At 41.7% G+C, this 16,321-nt stretch overlaps 1 protein-coding gene across 5 annotated transcripts in view; it reads left to right on the top strand.

Annotated features, from left to right (window-relative positions):
• The window catches only part of dcaf6 (ddb1 and cul4 associated factor 6), a 193,423-nt gene that overhangs the window by 41,884 nt on the left and 135,218 nt on the right, over positions 1 to 16,321 (top strand). For 4 of the 5 annotated variants that reach the window (XM_068040689.1, XM_068040691.1, XM_068040690.1 and 1 more), the window contains exons 8-9: positions 3,202 to 3,295; positions 8,995 to 9,117. In XM_068040689.1, the coding sequence (XP_067896790.1) occupies positions 3,202 to 3,295; positions 8,995 to 9,117 (217 nt within the window). The remainder of the gene's footprint in view (positions 1 to 3,201; positions 3,296 to 8,994; positions 9,118 to 16,321) is intronic. The other variant, XM_068040692.1, reaches the window with a different exon arrangement.

Here is a 16,321-nt window from a genome sequence, read left to right as displayed (position 1 = left end):
GGTTCACACTCTGTTTATAGAACAGCTGTTGGACGTATTAGACCAAATACATCTCTTAAAAGCCCTACCCGATTATACTGTTTTTCTGACAGTCTCATGTTTCCATGGTAGTGCATATTTGGTGTGATCTTTTGAAACATAATGCTCATTTTGTAGAAATTGACAGATGGTATTAAGAAATGGTCAGTCTCACACCACTAATGTGTGCACATTTACAGCAGTTTTCTGCACACATTTTAAACCTTTTATATCCTTTTTTTTTTAAAAGCTGACTATCCCATAGACTTTCATCATTCATTACTACATTCACTGACAGTGGGAAGTGAGTAATTAAAATTTCATGCTTGTGTGCATGAATGGAACTCTGCCTTCCAATTTAGAGATGTAAATAAGCAATATAAGTGGGGTTCTCACACCTGTTAATAACCACAAGCCAATCTAATTAATTTTTTTAAAGAAAGGTTGATATTGTATTCATTGGTATAAGTAGGCATAAACATCTAAATCTAAGTTCTTTTCCATTTCCCAATTTTATAATACATTTTTTTAATTATGCTGTGCAACATAGATTTTCTCCACGCATTTTTTCTCTCACATAGTCTTCCTCTGTCATGCACTGAACATGTACAAATTCTCTCTCTGGTGCTCATTCATGCGCATACACTTGGATTTTTAACTCCCAAAAACAGGCGGGTTTGGGTTGGGTAGGATATAAAAATGTTAAACTCAAATCCCAAACTGCTCAGTTCCAGTTTTAATGGAAGCAGAATGGGGTTGTCATGCAGGTCCCCACCTGCCAAGAATGAGGCACATAAGTTTCACCACATGGACATTAAATTTCAAATTCTTGCTGGGAAGAAGAGAAGACCTGTGACAAGGGGTTGCCAGGCCCCTGGCTGGAAAGACATTTGTGCATATTAACAGAGAGTGTTTGGGAACAAAGGAGCTATCCCCTGCTCCAATATAATCCACAAACCGACGTGGTCAAACCAGTGAGTCAGATGACTAACCTGCTTGGCAGTCTGAGTTTTTTCTGAATTGTACAGTTTTGAACTGAGAGTCTGGACTGAAGCAGACCTCCTCTCCTGTCTGCCTGCTACCATCTCTTTCTCACACAACTCCAAAACCCACAGAAGACACATGAACCCCAAGAGAGAAAAGTCTCCTACAGTGAACAAAGTTTATGAAGAATACTGGACCCCAACGAAAAGCAAGGTCTACCTACAATCAAGGACTCTACAGCGAGCTCGAAGCACAGTAACAAAAAATCCTCTTCAGGGAGTGCCTCAAACTTTTCCACTTTATTTTTCCTCTGCTCTTTCTGTCCCTATCTGCATGTGTGTATCGCATATGCATGCTAGCATAAGCGCACTGTGTATCCGTAGGCGTTAACCGAATTAGAGTTTAAATTTAATAAATTTCAACTTCCCTTCTTTAAACCTGAGAGCCTGTTTGTGCTGGTTTCTTTGTTTTATAATTGGAAAGCAGTGAACAAGGATTCACCAAGGGGGGAGCTAAAAACACAGTATGTTTAAAATTAAACCCTGTTACAGTAAGACCAGCTGAAGGCTGCAAGGGACCCCTAGACCTCTTTCTCACCTGGTCATAACAGGGTGCAGGTTACCAATCAGCTCCCAAAAGGTAGGTTGGTCATTTAAATATTATAATGAAGCTGTGTGCCTCAGAATTATTCATTTTAAATTTCACCCTAGCTGGCTGGGTTTCCCAGGCCATGGGAAACCAGCCAGCTAAAGAGGTGAGGGCTGCTGGATGCAGATGGTGTAAGTGCCTTTCAAGTGTCTTTTCACTAACCTACTGGATTCAATTTATGTGCTTCCCCCTCACACTGCCCCGCCCCTCATGTGATCAAACATTCCTACAATCTCATGACCCAACCTATACAATCTACCCCTGCTGACCCTTCTCATTTCCCCTTTGGCCAGCTGCCCCCAGTATGCTTCCAGTTCCCCCCAACATGTGTCCACCTCACTGATCAATTCACAGCCCTCCCTCACCCCAACCCAAACCAACCCACTCCCCGGCTGGGTCTGGTACCACAGGCCTTCCCACCTAGCAGCCAGCCAGCCGCTCAATCTGGCTGCCTGCGGCCAGGAAACTGAGACAAAAATTGATAATCTGGTCCTGCTGTTAAATTTCGCAGGGCTTGAGGGAAACCCGTTTTTCGGGATTTCCTGACTGTGAAACAGTATTGCCTAATCACTCCCAGCCTCCAGTTCAATATTTTAGTATCAGGGCCATATTCCCCCTCTCTTGCATATGTGCACACACTGTACAACATTCAGAGAGTCTCCAGAATTGTCATGTGTACTACATGCCCCCTAACTTTGCCCTGCATCCAGCCAGCCCATCGAGTCACCTTTGGGGGAAGACGTGGAGATAGATGCATATGAAGAACAGGAAAACACAGAATGACGAAGAGCAAGGTACACCAATCCTGCAAGAGCTCATCGACAGCAGGTGATCAAGAAGTGCTTTGGCTAAATTATTTGTACTTCCCTATACCTATGATCTTTCCCAACATCAGTCCCAGTCCATCCTCACATTCTAGGACTGCACTCAACCCAAACGACAACTTTGAATATTTCTGTCAAATCACATTGCCTGGTCAATAGATGTCGCACACCACAAATTTCAGTAAAAGTGTTATTTACAATTAAAATGAACATATATGAATATTAATGATCAGCCTTTCCTCCGCATTTCCTTCCTTCCCTCATCCTTTTTCCCTCCCCTTGTCTTGACTTCCATTTGCAATGCCAACCAGTATAATTATATGCTTGCTTTGAATATAACTTAAAAATCTTGTACATTTGATACATTTTTATGTGTAAAGTGAAGTCTGGGATAGCTTTTCCTAATGCTTAAGTTAGATTTAAATCATATGTGAAGAGGTAACCAAATATAAACAAACTGCTTTTTATTTGTCATTTATCAAAGTTGTTACTTCTTACGCATAACAGAAAGGTGTAATGAATTCCAGAACATACAAAAGTAAGTGCATAAGATTTCACTTCTGGCATTTAAATTTTTTTGGAAGAAATTACAGATTCTTTAATATTAGAATGGCTTAATGGTTATTTCATACAGTTGATACAAGGAATATGTTCCATGTCAATTGTTCATATTTTTAAAACTTGAATAGACCTTCCTTTCACCAAAATTCATAATATTTATTTCTAGATCCGACAGCCACCTGTGAAACGTCTGAGGCTTCGAGGGGATTGGTCTGATACCGGGCCAAGGGCAAGACCAGAGAGTGAGCGAGAACGAGATGGTAAGAACCTTTTACTTTAGATGTGGATCCATTATTTGTAATTGTTAAGATTGGTAGAGTCCAACAAAATCCTAATTGTACAGGATTGGATTGCTCAAACTATCAGTGTTATGGTCAATTGAGGAGGGGTTGAAGGGCTTCTCTCTTTCCCCCCTCCTTGTTTAACCACAACAGGTTTAACTCTTTTTCTTAAAGTGGATGTACTGGCCAATTCAGTCAGTGTTTGATTGGTTCTTGTTATAATCATAGCAAGTAAATAATCGGACAGGCTTTCTTGAATTAATAAAGAGGTTAACTTTATTGTACCTAAACCAAACTAATAAAATAATAAACAACATGCCAACTTGCACTCACACACACTCTGGAGGTTTACGTACAGAGTGGGGAAAGGTAGATTGGTTGAGTTAGAGTCCATTTTAAAAAAAAAGTATACAGTCTGTGCAGTTTGGTAATTCAGATAACTTCTAGCTGAATTCAGTGGTCTTGAGGCCTTTTGTTTGAAGAGGTAGATGACTGTTCCGGTGGGTCTCGTGGAAACAGCGATGTGAATGATTTCCTCCTACGGGGTTTCTGATTGTAGCCGAAGTATGCAAAGGTGGTCAGTCAACAGGCAGGATTTGAAAGCTTTTGAGCTGGAATGGAGAGAGAGAGAGGAACCTCTACTCAGGGTCTGCTCATGCCAGAGTCCAGTTGCTTCTCCTCTGCTGCAGAGAAAACACCAGCTTAAAACCAAAGATGGGGAGGGGCTTGTCACATGACAGTCACTCAGTGATTCAAACATAGTATTTAGCAGTATTTCTTGCTAAAAGAAAGAGAACAAACCATTCCCTTAAACTTCCTGAGTCTTAGTTCTTGCTGGAAATGCACAGACATTTTGTCTGCCTCCTCATAGTCCTCTGCAATGTTGGATACAGTGTAGCAAACTAGGTGATCATCTTGAGCTGCTAGCAGTCATCCTGTTTCAAATGTCTTTTAGAAAAATATGAATTCAGATCTCCTGTCAATGGACCAAAGAAAATTATCATTCAACAAAACACATTGGCGTAACAATCAGTTTATTCAAAACTTCTATTAGATTGCCCATGGAATAAAATTAGTAGAAAGCAAAAGGGATTGTTATAAGTACATAAGCCAGTGATTGCATTTAGATGTTGTTCAGGCATTATATACCTTGGCTTTGCTTGAATGGTTTACAAATATTTTGTAATTCCCCAAATGATTGTAATTCCTGGTCATGACACCACTCCACCCCCCGCCACCCCCCCCCCCCCCCTTTCATGTATTTTATGTATTCCTTGTGTGTACTGGCATGAGGAAGAAGTGATAATCCATATCTAGTCCTAGCATAAGTGACAGCACAGTATTTAACACAGCTTCCCATTTGTGTGTAACTGCAACTGAGAATTTTATTGGTCGTGTGTGCGAATCTGACAATTGTTTTGTTCGTTAAATATTACCAGATTAATGCAGACAAGGGAGGCCTATTTTAATTCATCCTTCCAGTGGAAGTAAACTTGCAGCTCACCCTATCACATCATCTAACTGGATCCTGAATTACTCTACCTGGAATACAATTCCAAATGTTGGTAGCTGCTTGCATGAAGTTTCTCATAACATCTGTCCGAAATTGACTTTACCAGTTTTGACCTATTCTGTCTCGTTCTGCTTCTTATAGCGGAGCTTTGGGTTACTTTATTCTTGCAATTGAATTTGTACCTTTTATAAGCTCTTCTCTCAATTGCTTCCTTTTAAATCTGAACCGTCCAATTTTCACCAGCCTTTCCTCAGAACCCAATCCTATGATGTCAGAGATGAACCTTATGGCTGTACTCTACACTATCTCAATGGCCTGAATTGCTCCCTTATATTTTAGTAACCGTGTGGTTCTGGGGAAAATTAATTGAAGACTGGAGGCATTGACAGACTCATTTCATAGAGGCTTCCCTCCCTCCTCAATTTAACAGAACCACCCCCCCACCACCACCACCAAATGCTGCTACCCATGGTTCCCTTCACCATCATTGAAGTTGGGATGTTTGTGGAGCCTTCTCCTCCCGTTAGTTGTTTAATTGTCCCCCATCATTCATGACTGGATGTGGCAGAGCTGCAGAGCTTTGATCTGATCTCTTGGTTGTGGGATCACTTAGCTCTATCAGTAGCATGCTGCTTCTGTTGTTTAGCATGTTTATAGTTCTGTGTTGTAGCTTCACCAGATTGGTACCTCATTTTAAGGATGCCTGGTGCCAGTCCTGACATGCTCTCCTACACTCCTCATTGAACCAGGTTTGGTCCCTTGGCTTGATGGTAATGGTAGGGTAAGGAATATGCCAGGCCATGAGGTTACAGATTGTGGTTGAATACAAATCTCCTGCTGATGGCCCACAGCGCTTCATGTATGTCTAGTTTTGAACTGCTGGATCTAATCAGAATCTATCCCATTTTGCACAGTGGTAGTGTCACACAACACAGTGGAGGGTGACTTCAAAACACAAGGACTGTGGTGATTGCTTCTTCTAATACTATCATGGACAGGTGCATCTGTGACAGGTAGATTGGCAAGGACAAAGTCAAGTAGATTCTGAAGAAACGTCACTGACCTGAAACGTTAACTCTGTTTCTCTCTCCACAGATGCTGCTGGACCTGTTGAGTATTTTCAGCACTTTCTGTTTTTATTCCAGTAGATTTTTCCCTTGTGTTGGTTCACCACCTGCTGCAGGCCAAGCTTGGCAGATTTGTCCTTCAGGACTCTGCCAGCTCAGTCAGTAGTAGTGCTACTAAAACCGCAGTTGGTGATTAACATTGAACTTCACCACCTAAAGTATATTCTGTGCCCATGTTGCCCTCAGTGCCAAATGGTGTTCAACATGGAGGACTACTGATTCATCAACTGAGGGAGGGTGGTAGGTAGTAATCAGCAGGAGATTTCCTTGCCCATGATTGACCTGATGCCATGAGACTTCATGGGGTCTGGAGTAAATGTTGAGGACTTCCAGGGCAACTCCCTCCCGCCCACTGTACCGCCACCTCTGTTCCACTGCAGGACAGACCCAGGGATGGCATCTGAGATATTGGCTGTGAGCATTATATGTCAGGTTGTTGCTTGATTAGTCTGTTGGACAACTTTCCCAATTTTGGTACAAATCCCCTGATGCTAGTGAGGAGGGCTTTACAGTATCGACTGGATTGTGTGTCCCTTTTGTCGTATCCAATGCCGGGTGGTCTGTGCTATTTTATTTGACTTTTCCCTAACAGTTTTGATGCAACTGAGTGGCTTGCTAAGCCATTTCACAGGGCAGTTAAGAATCTACTTTGCTGTGTTTCTGGAGTTACATGTAGGCCAGACAGGATAAGGATGCCAGATTTCTTTCCCTAATGGACATTAGTGAACCAGATGTGTTTTTACGACAATCCACTATTTTCATGGTCAACATTACCAAGTCTGGTTTTTATTCCAGATATATTTAATTGAATTTAAATTGGCCTAGATGCCATGGTGGGATTTAAACTCATGTCTCCATGCATGAGGTGGGATTTGAACTCTTTTCTCCATTCTTTAGTTCTGGCCTCTGGATTACCAGTCCAGTAACATTACCACTATTCTGCCATTCCCTTTATAAAGATTAGGTCTCCTGTAGTTGAGCATCTTTTCTCATGATTTCACAACAACAGCTGCTTTGCGAGTAGCTCCAATAATCAGAAAGCCATCCAAGGGTGGGGAAAAGAAAATCGAAGGTGGGGGCGTGATTCACAGTTGGAAAACCACAGGTGGGAGGAACTTTGATTCCACCCATAATGAATGGCAACTTATTCAAATTTCATTAACTAAGTAATACTGCTAACATTCAAATTTTCTTCATAACCAACAGTAATACAATAACTCACTGCCCATATTATGCCCCAATGTCCGATCTATAACTTGCAGTAATCCTATAAATCTGCTAATATGGACCCTGAAATTGCAGCCAGTCATCTTGCACTGCACAAGATACTGTCAGGTTCCCCAGTTGATAGTTGATGCTACCCAGGCGGACTTGGGGGAGGAGCCTGCTTTGTGGGCCCCAAGTACGCCTGTTACAAGATGACCTCCCTGCGTGGCGGAGGCACCCCCGCTACTGGTAAGATCCCAGCAGCGGCAGGAAGAGGCCCTTAATTGGCCATTGATAGGTCACTTAAGGGCCTCAATTGGCCATTGGCGGGAATGCCGTCGCCAGCCTATCGCGCGCCCCCCCCCCCCCCCAGATGATTGATTTCCAACTTTAGGAGGGTTGGTAAACCTACCTCCAATTACTGGAAATAGTCTGCTTCATCTACCCTGTCTGATCCTTTCAAAATTTTAGAAATTGCCCTTAACTCAAACTCTCTTTTCTTCTCCCTCCTAAGCAATTTTTAATCCAATTGGCTATCCTCTCCCTAATTCCATACACATGCACCTTCTCTAAATAATCTCCCATGGTACTTCGTCAAAGGCTTTCCTGAAGTCCATGTTTACTTGATCGACTGTTTGTTTTTCCTTCATCTACCATATCTTTTACCTTCTTGAAAAATACTATGAAACTTTTCAAGTATGATTTGCCATTTTGGAGTCCTCATTTTCCCCACATGAGGCTATTGCTTCACATCTGTTTGAAAGAATAAGTTGTTCTGGGCGCTCCTGTTCCAACAGTTCCTTCCTATGTTTCCCTGTCATCCGTTTTCTGTCTCTGGAGACTGTTCCCTATTTCTCAGTTGGTGTGAACACCCTCTCTATCGCTCCAATCACTGCTCTGCCTCCTTTTTGTGCCATATTGTTTCCATGTTCTTCTGGGATTTTGTGTTTGAGCAATTTAAGTTAGTGGCACTTCTCACAGATGTGTTTGCTCATTTTGACACCGAGGTGGCAAACCTCCCACATTTTGCAGAAATGATCCATTTTTTGGTTTCGTTTTGTACTAAGTTGATGTTTATATGACTTCTGTATAATATCAGCTAATTTACTTAGAATTTCTTTTCCCCTCTGCACCTAATTTCCACTCATCAAATTCCCTTTGGCCTTGCTCTCACTCTGCTCCCATCTCATTCCGTTACTAGTTTACTTTGTGATGTGCTCTTGACTTTAATGGTCTGTGTATATGCACACACAGGTCCCTCTGCATCTCTGATCCATTTAATATATTACCATTAGAGGTATATTTCCTTTCCTTGTTCTTTCTTTGAAAAATATGACTTTATTTTATTTGCATATCCTGCCAATCTATCTACGTGTTGCACCTTTCATAATCTGTCACAATTTGCCAAACCCCTCCTCACCTGAGCCAGCCCCAAAATTTGTAATCCTCAGCAAATTTTGAAATTGTTCAATGTCTAAGTGTATATCATAACTCAGATATTATAAATACATATCTTATTTAACTTCCAAAAGTGAATTGTAGAAAGAGTAGGGAAGTGGGATTAACTGGATACTTTTACAAAGAGCTGGCATAGGCACGATGGAATGAATGACCACCTCCTGTGCTATTTGATTCTAGGATTCTATATCTTGAAAATGTAGTGTAGTGTTGCTAGGTTAGTGAAAGTGTAAATAACTGTGAAGACATTAACAATGCTGCAATTTACCAGAACAAAAGAAACTTATTTGCATTTCAATCCTCAGGTTCTTAGAGACATGATACAAACATTCATTAAGAGAATGTATGTAAATTAACTTTTTTTAATCTTTCAGGAGAACAAAGTCCTAATGTATCATTAATGCAGCGCATGTCAGACATGTTGTCCAGGTGGTTTGAAGAAGCCAGTGAAAATGCACAAGGCAACTTAAGAGGAAGGGGAAGATCCCGATCCCGAGGTACATTGCCATAGTCACTAAAGTCCTCGTAAGGATATTGCATATGTATATCATTGCATAATGCTGCAAACATCTGTTATATATACATGATAAAATATACTAGTAAATACACATTTTTCAGTGAACTGCTCCTTATCCACCATGCTTTATCATTTTAATCAAACAAACTTTTTGTTTGCGATGTAGCAATGTTACAAACTTGGACAAATACCCAAAAAGGATAGTTGCTAATGGGGAAAAATAGAGTGACTGTTCAAGGGAACAAAATGTTTTTCAAAAGATTGTTGCTTTGACTCTTATTTGAAGAACAAGGAATTCAAAACAAAGCAACTACTTAGTAAAGATTGGAAAGAAGACTTTAAACAGTACAAATATGATTCCAGCAGTGAGTGGATATTGTTACAACCAGGTGAGCAATGTGTCTAGGGGGTCTCTTGCTGTCTTCACCTGGTCTTATTGTAACAAGGTTTAACTTTAAACGCATTATTTTGAGCTCCCTTTTTTTTTTGTAAATCCGCGTTCACAGATTCCAATTATCAGGCAAATAACTGAGCACAAACAGACTTTCTTTGGTTTAAAGCAGAAAGATGAAATTTATTAAAACTTAAACTTAACTCTAATACGGTTCACTCCTGTGGATATACAACGTGCTCACGATAGCATGCACAAGTGATATAAACATGCAAGCTAGGGACAGAAAAGAGTAGAAGAGATAAGTAGAACAGTTTGAGGCAATCTCTTGTTACTGTTTCTCGAGCTGTTGTAGTCCTTGGTTGAAGTTGTATTCTTGCGTTTCATTGGGGCCCAGTAATCATCATAAAACTTTGTTCACGTGGCAAACCTTTCTCTCTTTTAGTTTCACGCGTCTTCAATGGTTTCAGTTCCCTGAGAGATAGGCAGGGAAACAGGAGGTGTTCTTAGAACGCTGTGTGTTCTCTTGGAACTGACGGGCAAATCCTTTGGGAGTTCCAATTTAAAAAAACTCCCAGGGTGCTCAGCAAGTTAGTCATGTGACTAGCACCTTATATGGAACAGTCTCTTCAACATCCAGTAGAACTGATTTGACCACTTCTGTGCATTGGAAAACAGGGACTGGCTCCCCTTTGTTTCCACATTTTCTTGTACTTATGCAAATGTTCTTCCAATCAGAGATTGCAATTTTTGAAGTTTTAATGTTCATGTGGCAACATTAATGTGTTCCTCAGTCTTGGCAGGTGGGGTTTGCCTGACAATATGTCTGTATTTCCTATGTGGATTATTTATTATACTCCATTAAATGGTTATACTGAGAGTTTTCATACAGCTTAAAGAATGGCAGAAGAGGGTGCACTTCAGGCCTAATTGAAACACCTTAACTTTCAGGATATACTTAGGCTTCTTTCACATAGCAATTTGTTTCTCTTTGTTCTAACTTGTGCTGGGGATTGATACAATCAACAGTCTGATTTAGTGTTGCTGGCATTTAACTTTCCCTTTTTCTGGACAATGGGAGAAAGTTAATGATCTCGTCAGTACACTAACTTGAACAACAAACAAAAAAATTGTTAGCTCTTCAAATATACACAACAAATATTGACAATTATATTGTGCCTTTAACATTGTAAAACAGGCAAAAGCATACTCAGAAAAAAGTCGAAGAAGGAAATATTAGGAAAGCTGGCTAAACGTTTGGTTAAGGATGGAATTTTAAAAGAGGAGTGCTGGGTAGAGAAGTGATGAGAATTGGAGTAGAGAATTTAGGTGTGGATCCTAGGCAGTTGAAGGGACAGCTAGCTCCCAATGGCTGGGTGAAGGGAGATGGATGTGCAAGAGGCCAGATTGGGAGAGTTGGGGGCTGGAAGAGATTATTGGGAAGGGTAAAGCCATGAAGGAAATTAAACATGAGTGTGAGAATTTTAAATTTGAAGTATTGAGAATTTGATGTAGGCCAGTGACGATAAGGTAATAGCAAGTGGGCATGGAACAGTTTCCTTTTGTTTAATTTTAAAATTTTGCATTTGGTTAAAAGCTTCAGAGATGCAGGAAAATCATTTTTGTAGAATTTGTTAGAGATTTATGCTTGCAGTTGTTTAATATCTGCTGAAATTAATCTATTAAAGGAAAATCATTTCATTTTCTGCAATGTGTATGTTATAGTTTCAGAATAAATTAGTTGCTATTCTTTGTTTTATTTTTGAAAACCGTTTCCTAAATATGTTCTGTGCAATATGTGAATTTTGGGTGTTAATTTTAATGCTGGATGGTTTATTTGGGCAGGTGAGAGCTGGGGCAAGCATCAGACACGCTTGCTGCAGAAAATTTCAGGCCGGGGTATTTTAACACTCATGTCTCATTTAAATCTGCTGGACAGATTTACCACCCAATTAGTTGCTGAACGGGAGATCCACCCACAATTTTAGCACAATTTTCAATGGACCCCCTCGTAAAGTGAGGGTACATTCCCTTTTTATTTGTTCATAGGATGTGGGCATCGCTGGCAAGGCCAGCATTTTTTGTCCATCCCTGATTACCCTTGAGAAGGTGGTAGTGAGCCACTTTTTCAAACTGCTGTAGTCCATGTGGTGAAGTTACTGTAGGGAGGTCCAGAACATTGACCCAATGACAATGAAGGGATGGCAATAGATTTCCAAGTCAGGATGGTGTGTGACTTGGAGGGGAATTTGCAGGTAGTAGTGTTCTCATGTGCGTGCTGTCCTTGTCCTCCTAGGTAGTAGCGATCACAGGTTTGGAAGATGCTGTCGAAGGAGCCTTGTAGATGATGCACAGTGCACTGGTGATGAAAGGAGTGAATGTTTAAGGTGGTCGATGGGTTGCTAGTCATGTAGGCTGCTTTGTCCTGGATGTTATGGAGTTTCTTGAGCGTTGGTGGAGTTGTACTCATCCAGGCGAGTGGAAAGTATTCCATCACACTCCTGACTTCTGCCTTGTAGATGGTGGAAGCGCTTTGGGGAGTCAGGAGGTGAGTTATCTGTTGCAGAATGCCCAGCCTCTGACCTGCTATCTGGCTGGCCCAGTTAAGTTTCTGGTCAATTGTAACCTCAGGATGTTGGTGGGCATTCAACGATGGTAACGTCATTGAATGGAGGTGGCTAGACATCTCTTGTTGAAGAAGGTCATTGCCTGGCATTTGTGTGGCACGATTATTACTTGCCACTTATCAGCCCATCTGCCATGTTTCTGTCTTGAAGTTGGAAAGAGAAGTGGGAAGAATGATTCAGATTCTTGGAAGCCTCTCTGGAGGTCCTGTTGCAGGAGGTGAAGGTGAGATAAGAAATCCTAGCAATGGAAGGAGGGTTGCAAAACATGCTGTGCAACAGGAATGGAGCAGTGGCTATAATCTCCTAGATCTAGTGCTGAAAGCCTTCAGTTATCTCAAAGATAGCAAGGGCGAGTAAAACTCTTCATTTTTCTGTCAAGAATATATGAGAAAAGTCATTCAGCCCTTTCCTTCATCACTTCCTTTACCAGTCATCACAAGGATACACTGCACCACCTCTTATTCCAAATATGCACCTCTTCCTTGCTTTCAAGCAACCACTATTAGCATAATCTCCTCATGTTTTGATTACTCCTTCGCCACTTCACAATTCAGCCACTTGCTTTCATTCAGCTTGTCCCCATCCTGCTGGCATCTTCCTTCTTACCTCTTCTCAGCATGTACAATACATGTCGAAATTCCACATCCCACATGTGAACTCTGCTTTGCAGGAAACAACAGCAAACAACACAAGGAAGAGGAGTAGGATTGGGAAGGACCAGCTGTTATTAATTCATTCATGTTATGTGGGATGTGGGCATCCCTGGCAAAGCCAGCATTTTTTATTGTCCATCTCTAACTTCCCTTGAGATGATAGTAGTGAGCCTACAGAGAGGCCAGTTAGTGAGCCATCTTCTTGAATCATAAAAAGTTTACAGCACAGAAAGAGGCCACTTGGCCCATTGTGTTTGCACCAGCCAAAAAATGAGCCACCCAGCCTAATCTCACCTTCCAGCATTTAATCCAAGTTACAGCACTTGAGATGCATACCCAGACACCTTTTTTAAATGAATCGAGGGTTTCTACCTCTACTACCCTTTCTGGCAGAGAGTTCCAGACCCCTTCCACCCTCCTGGGTGAAAATATTTTTCCTCATATCTCCTCTAATCTTTCTACCAATCACTTTTAAATCTATTCCCCCTAGTCACTGACCTCTCTGCTAAGGTAAATAGGCCCTTCACATCCACTCTCTATCCAGGCCCCTCAATTTTGTACAGTTCAATTAAATCTCCCTTCAGCCCCTCTGTTCCAAGGAGAATTACCCCAGCCTCTCCAATCTTTCCTCATAGCTGCATTTTTCCGGTCCTGGCAACATCCTCGTAAATCTTCTCTGTACCCTCTCTAATGTAATTACATCCTTTCTGTAATTAGGCGACCAAAACTAGACACGGGACTCAAGTTGTGGCCTAACTAATGATTTTATACAGTTCCAGCAAAATCTCCCTGCCATTATATTCTGTACCTCAGCTAATCAAGGAGAGGATTCTATATGCCTTCTTAACTACTTTATCGACCTGTCCTGCTACCTTCAGGGATCTGTGGACATTCCCTCCAAGGTCCCTCACTTCCTCGACACCTCTCAGTATCGTCAAGAAAACACGATATGCCAAATGCGGAATTTTAATTTATCGATTGGAAACATACGTTAAACTTTTAATGTAAAAAAAAATCCTACAGTTAACTTTTTAAAAAGCTGGCAACCATGATGGCCACCGCAATTTGCATTTGAACATCTTACACATTCCAAGGCCTCCAACAGGAGAACCATGTCTGATGAGCTTGTACCCAAAACAGTGGCTTGCTCTCGTGATTGAATTATCTAAGATTGCTTACATTAGCACGACATTCAGGGCCTTCCTGGCACATTGACTTTGAAAGAGCAAACCCCTCCAAGTGTAAATATTGGCATCCTGAGGTCTGAGGAGATGGAAACTCCTAACCTTGAATTTCATTAGAAGGTTCCAGAGAATACACTGAGGCAGTCATGCGACCATCTGTCCATCTCTGTGAAAGCTGGGAGTTTCCCTTCAACAAAGACAGACAAGCCAGTGACTGAAACTGTGCAGAGGCAGAAAGACTGCGTCCCCCTTGCGCTTTCTGCAGATAACATTGCAAATTTGAAAACCGTCTGTGACTGTGGACCCTCCAAGCCTGCAGATTGCTACGAAGAGAGCCACGTACAAGTCTGCCGCCAAGTGGGCCAGCCACAAAGTGCACTTCGACCAGTCAGAGACTTCAAGAATAAAACTTCAGCTGGAAGACCACAGAATCATCCAACCTCACAGACTATGTATTAATTTTTATTTATTTATTCTGGACTCTAATACAAATCTACTTCTCACTCTAATCTATTTGTGTATGTGAGATTCTCTTGTGAGTGTGTGCATGAATGTGTAGCATTTTAAAAATTATTTTAATTAAACCGGGTTTAGATTAAGTATGACAAACTCACTTCTTTCTTGTTTAAACCCAAGAAAATCTTTAGTTCTTTCACAGTCACAACAAAGGTGAAAGGTAAACTACTCGGAAATGGTAAGCACATCCACTGTTTAAAAAGGAATAAACCATGTTGCGGTCAAATAAGATGAAGGACTAGAGAGGAGCCTGTGACCACCCGCCACCACCCCCCCCCCCCCTTCACCTGGCTGTAACATTTAACAAGGGGGCTCTAGTCCGTGGTCGTAACCCAACGACAAATTACAAATTGGAAGTGGGAAACAAATTGATCCCTATCACAATTTTTAAAACTTCAGTGCAGGTTTTCTAGTGGTTTTCGCTACTCGGGTACTAACGTGTCCACATTTGAGGCCAATACCTTCCTAAGCCAAAGTGAAGTAACTTGGGACAGGTTAAATGCTCTATCTGTTGAGTGGAGGATTGTAGCTGGGCAGTTAGGGATTACTATCTATTCAAAGGCTAGGAGATCCGAAATCCTAAAACTTGTGGCCAACTATGTTGCACTTGAAACTGAAGAACAGGAAACAGGCTTAGAGTCAGAAACAGACAGGGTAATGTTAGCTTAAATACAACCAGAACAGAGGAAACTTGGATTAGAATTCCAGAGAGAGAAAGAGCAGAGAGAGTGTCAAAAAAGGAAAACAAAAGGGAGGAAGTGGAAAAAGCTTTCCAGAAGGAGAAGGAAGAAAGGGAGTTAAGATGGCTAGACCTAACTACGGGGAGACCCAATACATCCAGCAAAGGCATGGCTAGTGAGGGAGCGACCCCTAGCTCAGGGCCGAGTGCTGAGCTCTTAAAGTTCTCCCAGTTGATTCTAAAGTTCAATAAGGGGATGTGGAAGCATTTTTCATCACTTTTGAAAAGCTTGCAAAACGGCTGAAATGGCTGGCCGAGAGCTGGATGTTGTTATTACAAAGCAAACTAACAGGAAAAACCCACTGAGGTTTATTCACTGTTACCAGTTGAGAATTCATCACATTGCGAGATGACTAAAAATGCTATCCTGGGCGCATATGAGCTATAACAGGAGGCATACTGCCAGAAATTCCAAACCCTTGAAAACCAACCTGAACAAACCTACCTTGAGTTTGAAAGAGTTAAGCAGCCTGTTTTTGGCCAGTGGATATGGGCACTTAAGATGCAGCCCACATATGAAAATCTTAGAGAGGTGATCCTTCTCCAGTTTATAAACTCATTTCCCCTTCCCGTTAAAACCCACCTAGAAGAACAAAAGCTTCAAAGAGCCAGGCAGGCCGCAACCTTGCCTGATAAATTTACCCTTGTAACACAAGCCCTTACCCAAAGGGAAACCCTTCCCTAGTGATCCCCACAAACCTGAAAAGGATAAAAAGTGGGAGAGCAATAGGAGCCTGAGCAGCTATGGACGAGAAGGGAGAGCTGGACACATAGGGGGCCCTCCTTGGGCCAAAAAAGACGATTCTGAGAGCAGGAGTGACCTGTGTGTTTCCATTGTAACAAGGCAGGTCACCTTTGAGCTGACTGCTGGAAGTTACGGGAAAAACCTGTAGGGTTAATCAGGGCACATCAGACCAGTGATGGAGAGCACTGCAGATCAGGCTGTGGCTTTAACTGCGGCAGTAGGACTCGATAAACCTACCGCTGTGAGTATGGGAAAACTTAACAAAATCCCTGAAATTTACCAGGATTTTGTGTCCCAAGGAAAAGTGACCCTATACCCCTCGAATGAGG

The sequence above is a fragment of the Heterodontus francisci genome, chromosome 10, assembly GCF_036365525.1.
Source record: "Heterodontus francisci isolate sHetFra1 chromosome 10, sHetFra1.hap1, whole genome shotgun sequence".
NCBI lineage: Eukaryota > Metazoa > Chordata > Chondrichthyes > Heterodontiformes > Heterodontidae > Heterodontus > Heterodontus francisci.
This window is presented reverse-complemented; position numbering and strand designations above follow the sequence as displayed.